Source organism: Gadus chalcogrammus, chromosome 4 (genome assembly GCF_026213295.1).
Source record: "Gadus chalcogrammus isolate NIFS_2021 chromosome 4, NIFS_Gcha_1.0, whole genome shotgun sequence".
Lineage (NCBI taxonomy): Eukaryota > Metazoa > Chordata > Actinopteri > Gadiformes > Gadidae > Gadus > Gadus chalcogrammus.
The window spans coordinates 20,584,088-20,604,616 of record NC_079415.1 but is presented as its reverse complement, the minus strand read 5'-3'; the positions used below and the strand labels follow the sequence as shown (position 1 = coordinate 20,604,616).

Genomic DNA, 20,529 nt, shown 5'->3' with positions numbered 1-20,529 from the left:
AGCTGGTCCATTTTGATAACTGTTTGTTTCACTCAGCATAATATTTGCCGTTTAAGTGTGACAAGCTGCTTGTCTCCAACTCTGTCAAATTAAATTGGGAAAACATCATTTAGTTCAGACAACTGAGTAACAGAGAACGTGGACAAATGGTTACTACAGAGCTTGTATGCTCTAATGGTGCGGCCACACCAGACGCGTATCTCGCGTACTTTTTACGCGAGATACGCGCGTAAAATGTTGCTTGACCATTTTGTGTCAAAAATGGTCACATACGCGCAATACGCGCCATACGCGCATACGTCACTCGCCTAGATGAGTCCAGTCCATGTCCATGCAAGTGAACGGAGCGTTCCCTCTTCGTCATAACTATCAAACCAAACATCCTTCACATTCACCGAGCGAACATTACGAAAGTAAAATGCACATTTCTCGCTAAAAATGTTTCCATAAACGCATTTAATGGCGTAACTATGTTACTATTTCCACCCAGAATAAAGAAAGTTGTCGGCCGTGGCTGGGTGTGTGTGTGTGTGTGTGTGTGTGTGTGTGTCTTGCCCCAGGATGAGGCTCCTCACGGTAGAGGCTCCAACACTTGGGTGTGTGTGTGGGTGTGTGTGTGTGTGTGTGTGTGTGTGTTGCCCCAGGATAAGCTGCGATGGAGTCCGAGGTAGGAAACCCAAACGCCGCCGTGTTTGGGTGATAGAGTTTAGATCGGGTTAGATTAAATAATCTCGGATATAAATAACAATAATCGGGTTAAATAACTTCACATGGTGTGTCTGGTGTGTTTCCAGCATTCGTAGTGTTGATCAGCAGATATATAGTCCGCCAAGACGTTGAGGTTGCTTAGTAACCAGAGACTCTGTCCATGCAAGTGAACGGAGCGTTCCCTCTTCGTCATAACTATCAAACCAAACATCCTTCACATTCACCGAGCGAACATTATGAAAGTAAAATGCACATTTCTCGCTAGAAATGTTTCCATAAAAGCATTTAATGGCGTAACTATGTTACTATTTCCACACAGAATAAAGAAAGATGTCGGCCGTATGCTTCTGTCCAAGCTCACTACTCTCTGCCAGTGACGTCGGGTCAAGCTCAACGCTGATTGGGCAACGCGGCTATCGTCAGACGCGTATCTCGCGTACTTCGCGTAAAAAGTTCAATTTTTTGAACTCTTGAAATGTACGCGATATACGCGCGTATAGCGCGTATTGCGCGTAAAGGCTGGTTTATGCTCGGTTACGTAAGCGTAAGCGCAAGCGCAAGAGGCCCTTGCGCGCCCTTGCGCCCCCCTTGCGCGACTTCTCACGTCTTGCGTGCGTCGGGCGATTTTTCTAGACTTGCGTCATTTTTTACGTAAGCTTTTACGCGAGCCGCCCAGCCTGCAAGGCTGTGATTGGTTTGCTGGTCTGGTTACTACTTCCTGTCTGGAGTATCACCCGGCAGGCTCATATACAAAAGCATTAACCTGAAGTGAAGTTAACTTTGCTGCCAACACATTATGTCGTTTTAAAATGTAGAGAGATATGCACATTTATACAACCCCAATGATCAACAACTTCATCACCCCTGTTCCTCTGTCTGTTGCCATCATTCACTGTGTATGGGGAGAACACGATCTGGCACATAAACAAACCAACGACTCCCACAGTCAAAGACGTCATTCTCGAGGTCGTCTTCAACGAAAAACTTTCCTCCACATATTACTCCACCTACTGTTCTGGCGGTAAATTGCTTGGCAACACGCGCAACACGCGCAACCTAAAAGGGAGCATGAATTGCTTTGAGTAAATTTTGCGCAACAACGTAACACCAACGCTGAAGCATGCAGCCGCCTTAAGGGCCCTTACATAGTCGACGCGACGCTACGCTACGCGTCCAAAAAGCTACGCTACGCGACGCTTCGGCCGCCAGTCTACACAGCATACGCGAACGTCGCGGGCGTAGCGTTGTATTGCATTACATGCAATACACCACTTACGCCACGGGCGGCAGCAGAATCGCCGGTTTTTTCGCGTCTTATATTGCAGGTGACATTCCGAGTGCCATTCCGATCAAAATGTCTACGGAAGAAGAGTGCATTTTATTGCTCCTTTTACACCGGCAACGACAACGCAGGAAGCGCAGAGATAGGCGGTGGTATGTGCGCCCTTTGAATACCACACGAGATCGGGATGGGGAATTTGTTTCTCTGGTGCTTCCAATGCGAAGCCTGGACGAGGAGAGGCATTTCCAATATTTCCGTATGTCGGCGCCAAAGTTCGATGATCTCCTTTCGCGAGTCATCCGTTACCTTCCCGACTCACACCAAAACCACCGGAACCCGATCGGGGCTACCCAAAGGCTTGCGGTTACCTTGAGGTACCTGGCAACCGGCATCGGCCTGCAAGCTCTTTCGGCGAGCTACAAGATGGGCACCAGCACTGTGTCGGGCATCGTGGAGGAGATGTGTTCTGCCATCTGGGACGCCCTTCAGGGGGAGTTCGTGGCCTTTCCTTCCCGCGGTCAGTGGCAGGACATAGCGGAGGAATTTTGGAGGCAGTGGCAGTTTCCCCTGTGTGTCGGGGCGATTGACGGGAAGCATGTCAGACTCAGAGCTCCAGCACGATCGGGAAGTGACTACTACAACTACAAAGGTTTTTTTTCAATTGCCCTTATGGCTGCTGCTGATGCCAACTACAGATTCATTTATGTAGATGTTGGCGCATACGGGCGTGAGAGCGATGGAGGTGTCTTGGGTCGCAGTGCCTTCGGATCCAGACTGGCAGAGGGCAACCTCAATCTACCCGCCCCTGCTGTCCTACCAGGCACCACAACGCCCAGTCCTTATTTTTTTCTGGGGGATGAGGCCTTTCCCCTACAGGTGAACCTGATGCGTCCCTATCCAGGTGAGAATAAAAATATTGAATATCTATTTATTGTTTTAATTACATTCATTAATTATACATGATTTAATTAATTATACATTATACAAAAAAAATGCATAGCATAGCCAGGCAGGCACACAGTGCGCGCAATGGCACACTTGACCATTACTATTCAAAAGCCGTGTAAAGTTGGAGTCAGCCAAGTCATCTGTTCTGTGTTCCTGCATGACACTTATTTGTCTTCTCATCAGGTACTAACCTGCAGGATAGGAAGCGCATCTACAACTACCGACAGGCCAGGGCGAGACGCGTAGTGGAGAATGCCTTTGGCATATTGGCTGCGCGCTTCAGAATCTTTGGCCGTCCAATTGACTGCCAACCTGAAAAGGCGGTGAAGATTGTGAAGGCGTGCGTGGCTCTCCACAACTTCCTGGCATCCACCGAACGAGCCAGATACATGCCCGCCTCCTTTGTGGATACGACCGCTGACACCGGAGAGGTCCAGCCTGGAGAGTGGAGGCAGCATGTCGAGGGGGACCGGAATATGGTCGACGGACCACGGTGTTCGGTCGGCAGAGCCAGACCATCTCAAAGAGCGGCCCTTGTCAGGGAGCAGCTGGCAGACTATTTTCTGTCGGATGCTGGCGTGTTTCCCCACCAGTACAATGTGCTACGATTGGGCACTGACCAATAAACGCATTGTTCACTTGGAAGCATGACTTCTAATTTATTAGTTATCACATTACACAAGTTAACTAATTTGGTTTACGTCAAACTCATTAATTCATATCCATATAAAATGTTTATACAACGAGCTACTGCCTTGACAGATGAATTAATTATTTAAGTGTACGCCTATAGCCAAAGCTATAGCGCATAATGTCCACAGAAATTATCACCATTTTAATATGATGTGCATGTATTTACCTGTATGTCAATTGTGGCACATTTACATTTAGGGCATTTAGCAGACGCTTTTATCCAAAGCGACTTACAATAAGTACATTTGTCATAAGAAGTGCATCTATATATCGCTGTCGGTACAGAAAGGATGTTCATAGAACCAAGTGCAAGTACCACAATCGCTAGGTTGATCAATTCCCCGTATTACAGACATGATAGCAGCTGCTGCAGTTGCTACACAGTTAAGTGCTACAATACAATACTACAATACAATACAGTGTACAATGGTGGTGACCATCCCTGGTAGAAGGGATCCTCTACACTGCGTTTCTTCTCAAAATTTCTTCCTTGCTGATTCAAGGGAGTTTTTTCTTGCCCGTGTGGGGGCATGGGTAAAGGGGGGTGTCACAAATATTTGGCCTGTTAAGCCCTTTGAGACTGTAATGGTGATTAAGGGTTATACAAATAAAATTGAATTGAACTGAACACTGAACTGAACTGAATTGAACACACAGAACATGAAGAACGTGAACGTAATTAATTAAAATAGGCTAAAACAAATAAGGCCAGTAATAGAAAGAACATCGGAACATCGGGTGACAAGAAAATAATTAAATCTCATAATCCCGCATCAACTGTTTGATGTCGCGCATCAAAGAAGAACTTTGCCCCTGTGGAAGGGTTCGCAAGAATTGGCAAAGGTAATTGGTGAAGGAGAAGTGAATGTCATTCATGTCTCTTTCCCTCATCCTCTCTCTCTCCCTCTCCCTCTCATTCTCTCTCTCCCTCTCTTCCACCCTTTCTCTCTCCCTTTCTCTCGCCTTCTCCATCTCCTTCTCTCTATCCTGACGGATTTCCTGAAGCCTATCGAGGAGGGCAGCCTCGCATGGATCTGCAATCGGCCTGAAGCTCTTCCTCTTTCTTTTGCCCCCACGGGAGGCTGATGACGTCGGGGTATGAGATGATGGGGTAACTGGGAGGGTGGTGGGTGGGTGGGGATGAAGAAGAGAAGAGCTAGAGGCAGAACTCATCTGGGTGGTGGAAGGGTTGGATAGAGAGGAAGAGGTAGCAGAAGCCACTCGTGTCGCGGGGGAAGGGTGGGGTGGAAGAAGGGAAGAGGTAGAAGCCATCACAGTGGTGGGAGGGTGAGATGTGGAAGAGGTAGTGGTTAGAGGGTCAGATGGAAGTGGACATTGGGATAGGGATGAGGCGGGGTTGGGGGTTGATGGAGGTGCCTGATCTGCATGGAAAATAGGCCTTTCCTCCTCATCGTCTTCCTCACCTGCCTACAGAAAGACACCTATTTTCAAACATCCTGACCAAGTAAATAGCCTACCATTACCTACATTGAACAGTCTCTCTCCACACACACACACACACACACACACACACACACACACACACACACACACACACACACACACACACACACACACACACACACACACACACACACACACACACACACACACACACACACACACGCGTTGATTATGCCTACATACCGGAAAATTCGATTCGGTGGACTTGTGCCTTATGAACTCACTCAACCAGCCAAGTTGGGTCAGGATCTTAGGATAGCCGAATGTTATTTGGCCAGCCCCACTTCTGCAGGCGATTTTCCACTTTTTATGCGCTCTGGTGTATTTATCCCGGACGGCTTTCCAGTCTAATTTAACTTTTGCAACAGATTTTTCCATGGCAGTTGCAACCTCCCTCCACGCATTCTCCAAAGCATTTTTGTTCGAATGTAACACGGATGAAGTGTCATAAATATGCTGGTACAATCTTATTTGCTCGCACAATCTTTCCTCTTCGCCCGCCATTTCTTTCGAATTTTCTTCCGTTATAACCTATAGTTGAAATTAACGTACAATATTTGCAGTATCGCCCCCACCGACAACGCTTGGTATTGCATGGTTCGGCGCGTCGCGTATCAAAAATTTGGAGGACGCGTTTTGCTACGCTTCGACGCTTAATGGTGGCCGAAGCGTCGCGTAGCGTAGCTTTTTGGACGCGTAGCGTAGCGTCGCGTCGACTATGTAAGGGCCCTAAATATACGCGCCACATACGCGCTATACGCGCGTACAATGTTGCTTATACGCTTAATACGCGTATTAAACCAATGGTTCCCTATGGAAAAAATGGCGATTTGAGACGCGAAGTACGCGAGATACGCGTCTGGTGTGGCCGCACCTTTAGATGCTCATTGTCCCATGATGTCATGAGTCTGCAGACAAATATTATGTCTGTATTGCTCACCACAATCTTTGCTATTTGTCTGAAATCCGGGAGCCCTGAGCATGATCCAACGGAAATGACCATATTAGCACTGTACTTAAGGCCATCCCTGTAAACAGAAGCTGCTACAAAGACTGTGTTCTGGTAGTTATTCCTGAGACAGAGACAGTTCTGCACATTTTCAGGAAATGAAGCAACCATTACAGACTTCACTTTGTTAATTTCAACAGATGGCTTGAAAAAGGAGGTAGCAGCTAAATGGAAGGCTATCATATGCTGGTGTGTGAGAGCTAAAGTAAGGGGTAGGTTCTTGAAGTTGTGAATGTGACAAACAACTTTCTTGAAGAATTTGTGTTTGCCTTGAAAACGCATGTCCACACATAACACAATGGACCAAAAGTCTGAATTAGTTGAGGGTAGTGCTCAATGTAGTGGTGCTTCGGTCATAGCTTTTCGTTCGGGAAAACTTTCTGAAACATATCTCTATGTTCTGCAATCTTGCAGTCAAGAAAGCACACTGACTCCTCTGAGATGCTTGCAGACTCTGACAATTCCACTACATCTTTTAGTTCATTAAAACCTCCCAGGTTTCCCCCTCAGGAATGCGACCTATCAGTAGTGGCAGAAGGCGGAGGAGTGTCCAATTTTCATGACCATTTCCTCAAATTGTTGCTTTGGAAGCAAAGTTCTTTGCCATGAGCTGGGGTTGGTTTGTTCTGTCTGAAAATGTATATGGAAACTGTTTAAAAGCCACATTCAGGATTTGATATTAGTGCCTTCAAGCACAAGGCCAATTCAGCCGGAACAACACCCTCCAGAAGATCATGCAAAAGATCTGGGGGATAACCATTGACAACATGAAAATGTTTCAAAGTTTCACTAAGTGGGCAGCTTCTTTTCACGCTATGGTAGGATACTGCAATACATCTGGCACCTGTCTATCATGATTTTCCTTTGTTCTTAGTTAAAATGATCCTGTCCTCACTTCCTTGCGTTGTATTTCCTTCCGTTTGGCCATACAGAATCGGCACATCTGACTTACTCTGAAGCTTTCAAAGAACCCTCCCAAAGAATGGGCAGCTAAATTGTCTGCTGCAACAAATAATATTGGGCCTTTTATGCCGGCTCCTAACTGTCCAACATATACACCCTGTTGCTCAAGAAAAACAAGGCCCTGAATGAGAGAGCAGAGAATTTCACGATAACCATGATCTTTGAAACTGCTGACCTTGCAAAGTAGAGCAAGCTGAATGGAATGAAGAGAGGAGCGATATTAGGGTGTAGGTTTCCAATTACCCAGTAGATGGCACATAGCTTGTGTTTCTTTCTGGAGGTTCCCAAGGGGTTAGCCACCTCAAAATCACCTATGTATAAGCAAAGAGAAATCCTGAATTCTTCCTCTGTCACGAGAGAATTGTCTTTAAACCGGGTACCATCCCTGTGATATCTGTATCCTTGTGACAAATTTGTCTCAGGTGACATGGCCTTATCTAAAATGTCTCCATTGTTTAGTAATGTTTGCAGCATTTTTAGTATGGGGATATACCTGTCATTATTTAGGACAAACTAAACTGGCGTTACCACTGAGAACAATGTAATTGTAACAATAGCAATGGATTATATTTTAAGAAGAAGAGCAGATACATTATGTTCCAACTGACTCTTCAAGTCTTCTACATATTCACTGAGCTCAGTAACCTCAAACGCAACTGCATCAGTTTCAGGGGCACTATCCTCGGGTTGAATATTTATATGAGGTGGAGGTTCCTCAGGTTCATTATGTGACACAATTTCAGGTTTGAATGCCATCTTATTGTGGTCTTGGTCTTGATCTTCTTTGCTTTTATGTGCATTAAAGGTTGAAAAATATTGCTCTGAAAGTTACAGCCTTGATATGGACAAGAAACCTTTTCCTTCAGCTTCAAAAGTCTTCGTAAATCTGTAAAAAGCTTCAGTGCAAGGCTCCACAAAGTCACACAGCTGACAATGGAAAGTAGTTTCACCCATGTTCCCTAGGTCCTTTTGAGTGTGTCATGTTGATAAGTGGACTTTGAGTGCATTGAAAGATTTAAATGTGCACAGGCATTCCTTATGAAGGCATGGTAGTGGTGATATTGTGTGGCACCCATGTTTTAAGTGGTAATGCTTAAGTAAGTAGCCCCTCTTTTCAGCACAAAAAGTGCAGTACTTACACGCCACTGCATAGGAAACTTTGTCTTTTTGAAAAATCTGAAAAGAAAGACAAGATAATTTTAGCATCAAGCCTAACAAAATAGAAAGACAAAAACACTAATATTTAGCATCAGACTTGAAATACCAGAGCTATAGGAAGAACTAAAACCTTAAAATCGATCTAATTATCAAGCTTTTAATCATTGAACTTCTTTAAGACAAGAACAAGTGAAGACAGCAGTACAAAAGGTAAATGATAAATGGTAAATTACTCACTTATGTGGCTAGACATCAAGGGAACTGTAGTCCTGGGTATGATGGACTATAAGTTGAACCCACATTATCTATAGAGACAGTCCAGAAATACTAATTACATCAAATATTTGAAATTCAAAACATGCACAAAATATTCAGTATGATGAAATATACTATAATGTTGAATTAATTTTAACACTCACTCATTTATTTTGATTTTCTTAAATTGATTTGCTTTTGTTGAGAATGCTGAAATGCTGAAAATGAAGTGCCGTTGAAGCAATGTTTAGGTCCAGCTCAATAAGGTCCAGCTCCACCTGGTCAGTTGCGGGCATGATGCGACATGTACCGTCTAGCGTAGAGAGGACTGATCTGTGCATGCCCACAGGTAAAAAAACATACTTTTTCAAAATGAATTCAGCTCAGGGAGACTGAGCTTGTAAGATTTTCCAACCTCGAAGTACAAATAATTTATTAAAAGCAGTGTTAATAGCAGGTTGATAAAAACTGATTAAGGTAAATTTACTATTTTTTATTAAATACCATGTTTGCATTTACAGTGTGCGTGTTTGTGTGTCTGTGTGTCTGTGTGGATGGGTGTGTAAGAAGAATATATGGCAGGCAATGATTTGAGGTATTTATGTGCATGCGTGTGTGTGTGTGTGTGTGTGTGTGTGTGTGTGTGTGTGTGTGTGTGTGTGTGTGTGTGTGTGTGTGTGTGTGTGTGTGTGTGTGTGTGTGCATGCGTGTTTGTTTGCGGCTTGAATGTTAAAGCTGTGTTGCCTTTCAAGCATAAATCTGAATGGTCTTTGTTTTGAAAAAGCTCTTATTTTGAAGGGCCGTTTTCACCCTAATGTTCCCGGGTCATAGGTTTGTTTTAGTTCAGTAGTCTGAGGAAGCTAACCGAATTTGCATATCTACATTTCTGTGTTCAACCGCATGATTGTATCAATGTAAACGTCACAGAGGCAACGTCGTAAGTTGATAATTTCATTATTACATTCATAAGTTAATGTTAGAAAGTACTATTTGCATGAAAAATGCATGTGATATGTTTGTGGCTAAAAACGATTTATTTACATGTGGAAAGCACCTGTTACAGTGCAAAATGTATTCGTATTTGTTTTGTTACAATTTTCACTCTGACCTTGTACAATTAGAAAAAGAGCCACAGTAAAGAGCAACTAAAGCTTACTACGACTCACGTCTTCATTTATAAGGAAGAGTTTAACTAGTTGTATAGCTGCAGTTGCTACACTGCAGTGAGGACAACACAGTGAAAAGACGTTAAAGAGCTGGCGTTGTACATCGTGGTAAGATGGAAGCTCAACAAAGCGACAAGATTTCGGTGGCCAGCAAAATAAGTTCCAGGTCATCTACGGCATCAAGTAGCTCATTAATACGTGCACGAGCTAAAGCAGAGGCAGCTAGAACACATCTTGCATTCGCTGAACAAGAAGCCAAAGCTAAAATAGAGAGGACTGCTAAGGAGGCAGAGCACCAGAAAGAAAAGGCTGACAGAGAAGCTACATATCAGCTGGAAAAGGCAAAGAAAGATGTCGAGCTAGAGGCGCTCACCATTCGCAGAGAGGCAGCAATGGCTGAGGCTGAAGCAGCTGTGTGGGAAGCAGCAGAAGGTATGGAAAAGTATATGCTGGTAGATGAAGTAGGCCCATCAGAAGAGGATAAAATGAGACGGACAAAAGAATACATTACGTCTCACTTCGACCCGCACTCATATAAAGGCCATCCTTCTAACGACCCCCCAGCTCAACCAGCCATTAAAGCTACCCAGTCAACATGTCAGCCTCCTGATCTATATGTCCCACCAGGGGTTAAGATAGAAAACCAGGCTCCGCATGGAGAATCTGACCAACAGAGAGGCTCAAAGGTGAACCACACCGACTCGAACAGGTCAGCACAGCCCTTCTATCCCCAGAGAGCACCGACAGCTCCCTACACTGGACCCATGGTCGAACACCTGGCGCAGTATTTGGCTCGACGGGACCTGGTGAGTTCAAGTTTATATCAGTTTGACGATCAGCCTGAACATTATCGTGCTTGGCAGTCGTCATACAACAGCGCCACTCAAGGGCTAGGCCTCACAGCTACTGAGGAATTGGACTTAATGACAAAATGGCTTGGTAAAGAATCTGGCAACCACGTCAAACGTCTACGGTCAGTGTACATAACAATGCGCCAAGGAGGATGGCTACCTCCCAGCTCTCTCCTACCTGGATACCGCACGCGGCATTGAACCCATAGTTGGGAAACTGCCCTATGGGCTTCAAGAAAAATGGATTTCGGTTGGTTCTAAACACAAGGAAGAAAATAGAGGAAGATTTCCACCGTTTGAGTTCTTCAGCAAGTTTGTGTGCAGCGAAGCACGTAAAAGGAACGACCCTAGCTTTGCTATCCCAAGCACCAGTGGTTCGCCTGCAAAGTCTGAAAGAACCTTCTTTAAAGGCACAAAGTACCCAATTTCAGTCCACAAGACGGACATCGCCCCAACAAGCCTAAGTATAACCAAAGGAGCCAGCGACCCTAACAAAAGCTGTCCAATACATGGCAAGCCACATCCTCTCAAACGCTGCAAAGCCTTCAGAGCCATTAAGCTGGAGGAAAGAAAGGCCTTTCTCAAAGAAAAAGGAATCTGCTTCAAGTGCTGTGGCTCAAATACTCACCTTGCTAAGGACTGTCCGAATGCAGTTAAGTGTTTGGAGTGTGATAGCATCACGACTCTGCCATGCACCCTGGACCTGCACCTCAAGTCAAGGCCCCTTCAACTCCACCACACAACGGCGGGGAGGAGGAAGAGAGCAGCACCATTAAAGCTGTGGTTAACTCAAAATGCACAGAGGTCTGTGGCACAGGAAACGTTGGCTGGTCATGTTCAAAGATTTGTCTTGTGAAGCTATATCCCAAAGGTCAACCGGACAAAGCTATCAAGGCCTACATCATCCTAGATGACCAAAGCAACCGGTCGCTAGCAAGGTCCAGCCTTTTTGAGCTGTTTAACATTGAGTGCAAACCATACTCTTACTATCTGAAGACATGCTCTGGTGTAGTGGAAACATCTGGGCGCAGGGCTGTAGACGTCGTGGTCGAGTCACTGGACGGAAAGGTCACAATCCCTCTCCCACCACTCATCGAGTGCAACGACATACTTGACAACCGCTCTGAAATCCCAACCCCAAATGCAGCTCGTCATCATCCACATCTTGTCAAGGTAGCAGAGCACATCCCAGAGGTCGACCCAACTGCTGAGATCCTCCTGTTACTTGGTAGAGACATAATAAGAGCGCACAAAGTTAGGGAACTTGTCAATGGCCCCCACAATGCCCCCTTTGCCCAACGCTTGGACCTAGGATGGGTGCTGGTTGGAGAAGTCTGCTTGGGGAAAGTGCATATACCAACAGTCAACACCTTTAAGACAACCGTGCTTGACAACGGTCGGCCCTCCCTACTCGAACCCTGTACAAACTTCTTGCACATCAAAGAAAAGGTTTACCAAGGAAAAGAGATGAGAGACAGGATTTCAGAGACTAGCAAGTCTGTGGAAGAAACATTGGGCCAAACTGTTTTCAGTCACACCGAACATGACAACAAGCTAGCATCTTCTATTGAAGATAGCATCTTCTTGAAACTAATGGACAAAGAGGTCTACAGAAATGAATCAAACAGCTGGGTGGCTCCACTCCCATTCAAGCATCCCAGACAACGCTTGTCTAACAATCGAGAACAAGCAGTCAGACGCTTTGCATCACTCCAACAAAGCTTGAAAAAGAAGCCAGAGATGCAACAGCAATACGTTGCTTTCATGGGGAAAATATTGGCGAACGACCATGCAGAAGTCGCTCAAGTACTAGAAGGGGACGAAGAATGCTGGTACCTGCCATCCTTTGGAGTGTACCACCCTCAAAAACCAGGCCAAATCAGGGTGGTGTTTGACTCTAGAGCCAAACACTTAGGTGTTTCACTCAATGATGTATTGCTTACAGGCCCCGACCTCAACAATTCTCTCCTCGGAGTTCTGATGCGGTTCCGTAAGGAAAAGGTTGCCATCTTGGCAGACATAGAGCAGATGTTTCACTGCTTTTTGGTGCGAGAGGACCACAGAAATTATCTGAGATTCCTGTGGTACCGGGACAATGATGTGACAAAAGAAATCATAGACTACAGAATGAAAGTTCATGTTTTCGGCAACAGTCCGTCCCCAGCCGTAGCCATCTACGGACTCAGGAGAGCAATTAGAGAGGGTGCACGAGAACATGGGTCCGACACGGTCAACTTCGTGAAACGCCACTTCTATGTGGACGACGGCCTTCGTTCTGCGTCGACCGATGCCGAAGCCATCAGCTTGTTGAGCAGAACACAGATGTCACTAGCCGAGTTAAACCTCAGGCTCCACAAGTTTGCCTCCAACAGCCAGACAGTCCTGGAAGCCTTTCCATCTGAAGACTGTGCTGCAGTTGCGAAGGATGTGGACTTAAGCGGAGAGGCTGCGTCCACTCAACGCAGTCTGGGTCTCCTGTGGGAGATGGCAAGTGACACATTCACTTTCTCTGTTGCAAACACCATCAAGCCGTTCACTCGCCGTGGTGTCCTCTCCACGGTGAACAGTGTTTTTGACCCCTTGGGTTTTCTGGCCCCAGTCACAATCCAAGGAAGGCTCCTCCTTCGGGAACTCACCGCTGAGCAGTCCGGGTGGGATGTACCACTGCCTGAAGACAAATTCAGCAAGTGTAAAGCTTGGCAAGAATCACTTCAGGAGCTGAGACACCTTCATGTACCACGGACATACACATAAGCTTCACTAGAAACGGCAGTGCGTACAGAGCTCTGTGTGTTTTCTGATGCATCTATCAAAGCCATCGGTGCTGTGGCGTATTTGAAGGCCGTACAAGGAGATGGACAAACTCACATTGGGTTTGTCATGTCCAAATCAAAACTTGCACCTCATTCTGAACCAACTATTCCAAGGCTCGAACTCTGTGCGGCAGTCTTAGCAGTGGAAATGGCAGACTTAATCCATGATGAATTGGATTTGAAGCTGGATTCCACAAAGTTCTATACTGACAGCAAAGTGGTCCTCGGCTATATCCATAATGAATCCAGACGATTCTATGTCTACGTCCATAATAGAGTTCAGCGTCATTCGCCAAACCACAAAACCTGAGCAATGGCACTATGTGCGCACAGAGGTTAATCCTGCAGACCATGCGTCAAGGTCTATTCCTGTCTCACTCTTGGCACAGACTGCATGGTTACAAGGCCCTAACTTCTTGCTCGACTCTCCCAACGAACCAGATCCAGTTCAGTCCTTCGACCTGATCAAACCAGAATTGGACGTGGATATCCGTCCCCAAGTGAGGAGCTATGCCACAAAGCTGCAAGAGAAAAGCCTCAGCACAGAACGCTTCCTAAGGTTCTCCAGCTTCAACTCTCTTGTCCGAGCTATAGCACACTTAATTCACATTGTGAGGTCCTTTAAGCTCACTAAAGACATGGACAAGTGTCAAGGGTGGCACAGGTGTGATCTGTCTCGAACCCCAGATGAACTATCCCTAGCAAAGGAAGTCATTATTTCAGCTGTTCAGAGGAGAGCATTTTCAAAGGAATTTGAGGCTTTGATCACGAATAAGCCAGTCGGGATAAACAGACTTCGTTGCCTCAGTCCAACATTGGAGAACAATCTCATTTGTGTTGGAGGACGACTAAAGAACGCTAACCTGGGCACTGGAGAGAAGAACCCCATAATCCTCCCAAAGGATAACCACATCGCCTTGTTGCTTGTCAGACACCATCACGCCCAAGTCAAACACCAAGGCCGTCACCTGACAGAAGGAGCCATCAGAGCTGCAGGTTTATGGCTCTTGGGGGGGAAGAGGCTCATCAATTCAGTCTTACACAAATGTATAACTTGTCGCAAACTCAGAGGCAAAATGCAAGAGCAACGCATGGCAAATTTGCCTCCAGAACGCCTTCAAACCTGCCCTCCATTTACATATGTGGGATTGGATGTCTTTGGACCCTGGTGTATTACTGCCAGACGAACAAGAGGAGGACAAGCTGAGAGCAAACGGTGGGCTATGATGTTCTGCTGTATGAGCTCCAGAGCCGTCCACATTGAGGTCATTGAGTCAATGGACACTTCAAGTTGTATTAACGCTTTGAGGCGTTTCTTTGCCATAAGAGGACCTGCCAAACAGCTAATATCCGACTGCGGCACAAATTTCATAGGAGCATGTAAGGAACTTGGAATGAGCCAAAACCAACCAGATGCCACGGTGCAGAGGTACCTAAACCAACAAGGGTGCTCATGGGAATTCAACCCCCCACACGCCTCACACATGGGCGGTTCTTGGGAACGTCTGATTGGGGTGGCCCGAAGAATCCTGGACTCAATGTTTCTCGAACAGCACAATCGCCTAACCCATGAGGTTTTGTGTACACTAATGGCAGAAGTGACAGCTATTGTAAATGCAAGGCCACTAATCCCAGTTTCCAATGATCCTGATGATCCATTCATTCTGTCGCCATCAATGCTCCTAACTCAAGAAACTGGAGTCCCACCTCCACCAGGAGACTTTACAGATAAAGATCTCTTCACCAAACAGTGGAGACAAGTACAGGCTCTTTCCAACAGATTCTGGAGTCGTTGGAGTCGAGAGTATTTGCCAACCTTGCAGTGTCGCAAGAAATGGACCAAATCTTACCAAAACCTGCAAATAGGAGACGTTGTCCTTCTCAAAGACAGTCAAGCTACCCGCAACAACTGGCCCATGGCTACCATCACAAAGGCCTTCCCTGGAGAAGACGGAAGGGTGAGGAAGGTGGAATTGAGGACCACAAATCAGGGACATCCAAAAACATTCTTCAGACCAGTCTCAGAAGTTGTCTTACTTCTTACTAAAGACTGATTTTCAGACACTCATGTAGTCCATCGGGTTGAATTAATGACCTCATAGAGGTCAGACGGGGAGTGTGTTGCCTTTCAAGCATAAATCTGAATGGTCTTTGTTTTGAAAGAACTCTTATTTTGAAGGGCCGTTTTCACCCTAATGTTTCCGGGTCATAGGTTTGTTTTAGTTCAGTAGTCTGAGGAAGCTAACAGAATTTGCATATCTACATTTCTGTGTTCAACCGCATGATTGTATCAATGTAAACGTCACAGGGGCAACGTTGTAAGTTGATAATTTCATTATTACATTCATAAGTTAATGTTAGAAAGTACTATTTACATGAAAAATGCATGTGATATGTTTGTGGCTAAAAACGATTTATTTACATGTGGAAAGCACCTGTTACAATGCTAAATGGTAATTTTCGTATTTGTTTTGTTACAGTTTTCACTCTGACCTTGTACAATGAGAAAAAGAGCCACAGTAAAGAGCAACTAAAGCTTACTACGACTCACGTCTTCATTTATAAGGAAGAGTTTAACTAGTTGTATAGCTGCAGTTGCTACACTGCAGTGAGGACAACACAAAAGCCCTTCCAGTGCTTTGTCATTCTCTACCTATTATCATCTCTCTCTCTCTCTCTCTCTCTCTCTCTCTCTCTCTCTCTCTCTCTCTCTCTCTCTCTCTCTCTCTCTCTCTCTCTCTCTATATTTTTCTAACATTTCCAATTCATTTCCAATGCCTCAACAACAGCTTGACAGAGATATGCACCAAATGAACACCGACTGACACCGAGAATCAAGTAGGCCTACACTGAGCGGAGAGAGAGAAAATTACAACTGGCAGACGCGCACTTCCTGTTGCTAGCAAATTTTTCAAAAACAGTCAACTACACATACTGCGCGGTCGGAGCGGGGGCCGATTTCGACCGTGGACGTTCCTGGTTTGGGTTGCCAGGGCGTTGTGTTAGCATATTTGACACAAAAGTCACCCTGGACCGGCACCAGTCTGAACAAGTTGTTGTTGTTGTTGTTGTTGACAATGCAACAAGCTAGCGCAGTGGGCTGGCGCAGAGGGCTAACCCGGTGCTGGGCGGGCATCTGTGGTTGACAGAGATCTTTTTAAATAATTAAAGTTCTTTGAAAACACTCAAAGATTGGGGGGGGTGGGGGGGCGGATCACTCTCTCACATTTTGAAAACCCCTGATCTAACTAATACCAAAACAAAACACTGTTAAAATGTTACCTAAAATGTATGTGATACTTATTAGTTATTTTATTAGTTATTTTTTTAAATAAAGTACTGGTTAGGTTTTTCTCTCACGAATTTAGGAGGGAAGATTCTCCAATACGTACCAAGCTTTAATAACTATGGGTGTTACACGGCTCAGACATAACAAAGAAACGGGGCAGGAGACAGCGCGACAATCCACGTTTCTAGGTTTAATTGCGTAAAAAGCATGAATCAAACTGATCTTGACAATCATAGAGCAAAACACAAATCAATTCTCCCGCCGCCGTCTCTCGGAGGCCAGGCCCCCTTTTATATGGTTCACGGGACACGCCCCGTACGCGGGCACACCCCCATCCTGGAAAAATCGGGACCAGGCCTACGAGAGCAAAGGCAGACAAAACGAGTAGCACACACACAATGACAACTGAAAGGCCAATGTGGCCGTAACAATGGGTGGCGTCATACTTTGAAACTGGGGAGAATTATTGAATTATGTTCTCACGTTCGTCTGACATTGATCGCCTCTTTTTTCACTGTCTTCCACAGCCACACCACAACCCTCGAGACCCCCATGCACGCACACACACATACAAACACAAACACACACAAACACGCGTTCACTGACACACAAACACACACACGGACATATGCACAAACATACCCACACACGAACACCCACCCACGTATGTACACATACTGACACACACATTAACACACCCACATGCACACACGCACGCGCACACACACACCTCACACCACACACACAAAAACACCTAATCCAATGTGGCACTGTGCCACATTGGATTAGATGTTTTTGAACCTAAGAATGTATCGCTTGTCCCAGCATTAGTGTAAACATCACAACGAATCGCTGGGTTCAGCACTACTGTAAACATCTCAACGTATCGCTGGTCCCGGCCCAACTGTTAACCTCACAACGTATCGCTGGGCCCAGCACTACTGGATAACTCACAACGTATCTCTGGTCCAGGCACTGCTGTAAACCTAAGAATGTATTGCTTGTCCCATCACTACTGTAAACCTCCCAACGTATCACTGGGCCTGGCACTTCTGTAAACCTCACAACATATCACTGGTCCCGGCACTACTGTAAACCTCACAATGTATCGCTGGTCCCTGCCCTACTGTAAACCTCTCAACATATCGCTAGTCCCAGCACTACTGTGAACCTCATAATGTATCACTGGTCCCAGCACTACTGTAAACCTCTCAACGTATCGCTGGTCCCAGCACTACTGTAAACCTCTCAACGTATTGCTGATCCCGGCCCTAATGTAAACCTTACAACGTATCGTTGGTCCCAGCACTACTGTAAACGTCTCAACGTATCGCTGGTCCCTCTACTACTGTAAACGTCTCAACGTATCGCTGGTCCCTGCACTACTGTAAACGTCACAACGTATTGCTGGTCCCAGCTCTACTATCTGTACTCACCACCAAACCACGACGTCACAGGGTCCCGCACCCTGAACTCCAGCGAGTAAAGATCCGCCACGCTTGCCCTGGACCTCTTGGTGCCCGGGACTTCAGCTGGGGGCCAAAAAAAACAAACAAACAGACAAACAAACAAACAGACCAGGCGGGGGTTAGGGTGGGGCTCAGCTCGGGGGGAGCCATCCATGCTGGATGCTGTATTAGTTACTTATTTATTGGTGCGCTCATCCTTCATGCAGTGTTCTTTAGCAGGATGGAATAGCAACGGATTTATAACACCCCGTGTTTTCACGCCACTCTTCTCAGGAACGCATGAAACACACTTATTAAGAACGACGACATACGTGACATTGATTTCTGTTTGGCAGTCAAACACACACACATGCAAGCAAACACACACAGGCACGCACATACTCACAAGCACACACGCTAACACACACACACGCATGCACACACGCACACAAACAGGCAAACACGCACACATACACGCGCACAGGCATGCATGCACAAACACACATACACAGACGTGCACACGCACACAGGCACGCACACACACACAAACACACACACACGCACACACACACACACACATGCACATGGGCGCGGCTACGTACCGGGGCTGAGCAGGACGACTGACAGGGAGATGAGGGCGCAGACACCCACGATGACCAGCAGGGAAATGGCAATGCCCTTCCAGTTCCTCTGAGGAGGGCTGACGTCCACAAACTCCTGTACCACACACACACACACGCACACAAGCACAGGCATGCATGCACGCACACACACACGCACATAAACACACACACTCATGCATGCACGCACACATACACACCCAAACACATGCACGGACACACACACACACACACACAAATGCATGCACACGTACAAATACACATGCATGCACACATGCACCATGCACACAAACAGGCACACACAAGCATACAAATACACAGCCCCATATACACACATACAAGCAGACACACAGGGAGGTTAAAGTGGAACCCTATGTTGTATCATAACAAAATGAACAACGCTGAACATCGTGACAGTTGACCTCATTGGTCTGGGATTTATGTTTTCGTATTTCGGAAGAATAATGTTAATGGTCAAACTCATGGGCGTAGCGGACGCGGGGTACACGGGGGACATGTCCCCCGCACTTCCCGTATCAGTGCCCTGTGTCCCCCGCACTTTTTACAGCCATTACAACCATTCAATTCATTTTACACGTGGAAGCGCGTTTTTCCGAGCCGCTTTTGAACGCACCATGAGCAGGTGGTGCGTTCAAAAGGTGACAGCGGCAAACACCGCTGTCGTGTTGTGATTTCATCACAGAGACGTTGATTCAGATCTGTTTCAAGCATGTTCACCAAACCAGCAGCCGAACATGCCGAACACGGTTTGTTTTTTCGAAGTTGAGTAATGCTGTTGCATGTTGTTTAACTAAATGATGACCAACTAATAGATGTCAATATATCAAGGTAAGCTAGTTAACAATTGTTAACTGTTACCTATGTTAAATCGCATGCTAGGTGCAGAGGTGATAGTAACTAGTTGCATTTACTCTGTCACATTTACTTGAGTAACTTATTGGATAAACTGTACTCTTAAGAGTTGTTTTACTGCAAAATACTTTTTTACTTATATTATTCTAAAGTAACAATACTTCTACTTGGCTACTCAACCACCTAGGAATAAACCCACTCCTCGCATTTCTGCACAGAACTTGTGCTCACGGTTGTTTTGCACATATCTTTTAATCTTCATACAATAGAAAGAGCAGGGTCAGGGAGGAGACAGTGGACTAGAGTCCAGCAGCAGCAGGAATGAACAGGGAGGGTCTTCACAGCAGTTGAGGAGAAATTATCGATAGGATAAAAGTGACTTTGCGATTAATTTCCACAGCTACGTCACCACTACTATTCTTAATACTATTATAAGTCTTGCTTTGAACATTTATTATCTTTATCATTGCAGGAGAAATTATAACTGGCTAAGGAAATGTATATAGGATAAGAGTGACTCTAAGATTAGATTAGTTTATATTCAAAGAGACTTTTTGTTTATTATTTATTTGCTATTGATATATATTGATATTATTTGACTACTGCACTATTTGTGTTTTTAAGGAAGCAGGTATAGGTCATACTATTTGTCTTAAGGTACGGCCACACCAACCGCGTTGCTCGCGTTAGGGGCGTTGAAAATCGGCATTTTTGCATAGGGAACCATTGGTCTAGGCGCGGTACACGTGTTGAAGCGTTGCGTTGGGGGCGTTAGGCGCGGCAGTTGCACGTAATTACGCACGTAAACGCAGTAACGCGCCCAACGCACCAACGCCCGGAGTTCAGAAAATTGAACTTTCAACGCTCCAACGCGTGACGCTTAGCCGCGGTAGCCAATCAGCGTGGAGCTTGACCCGACGTCACTGGCAGAGAGTAGTGAGCTTGCACAGAAGCATACGGCCGACATCTTTCTTTATTCTGGGTGGAAA

General features: G+C 45.7%; 1 protein-coding gene across 1 annotated transcript in view; it reads right to left on the bottom strand.

The window, feature by feature from the left end:
* Nucleotides 1-19,239, bottom strand: part of LOC130380927 (inactive dipeptidyl peptidase 10-like) — a 206,091-nt gene extending 186,852 nt beyond the window's left edge. The window contains exons 1-3 of the mRNA XM_056588357.1: nt 19,234-19,239; nt 18,650-18,764; nt 18,036-18,131 (exon numbers count right to left, since the gene is read on the bottom strand). Of these exons, the coding sequence (XP_056444332.1) occupies nt 18,036-18,131; nt 18,650-18,764; nt 19,234-19,239 (217 nt within the window). The remainder of the gene's footprint in view (nt 1-18,035; nt 18,132-18,649; nt 18,765-19,233) is intronic.
* Nucleotides 19,240-20,529: the final 1,290 nt, after the last annotated feature.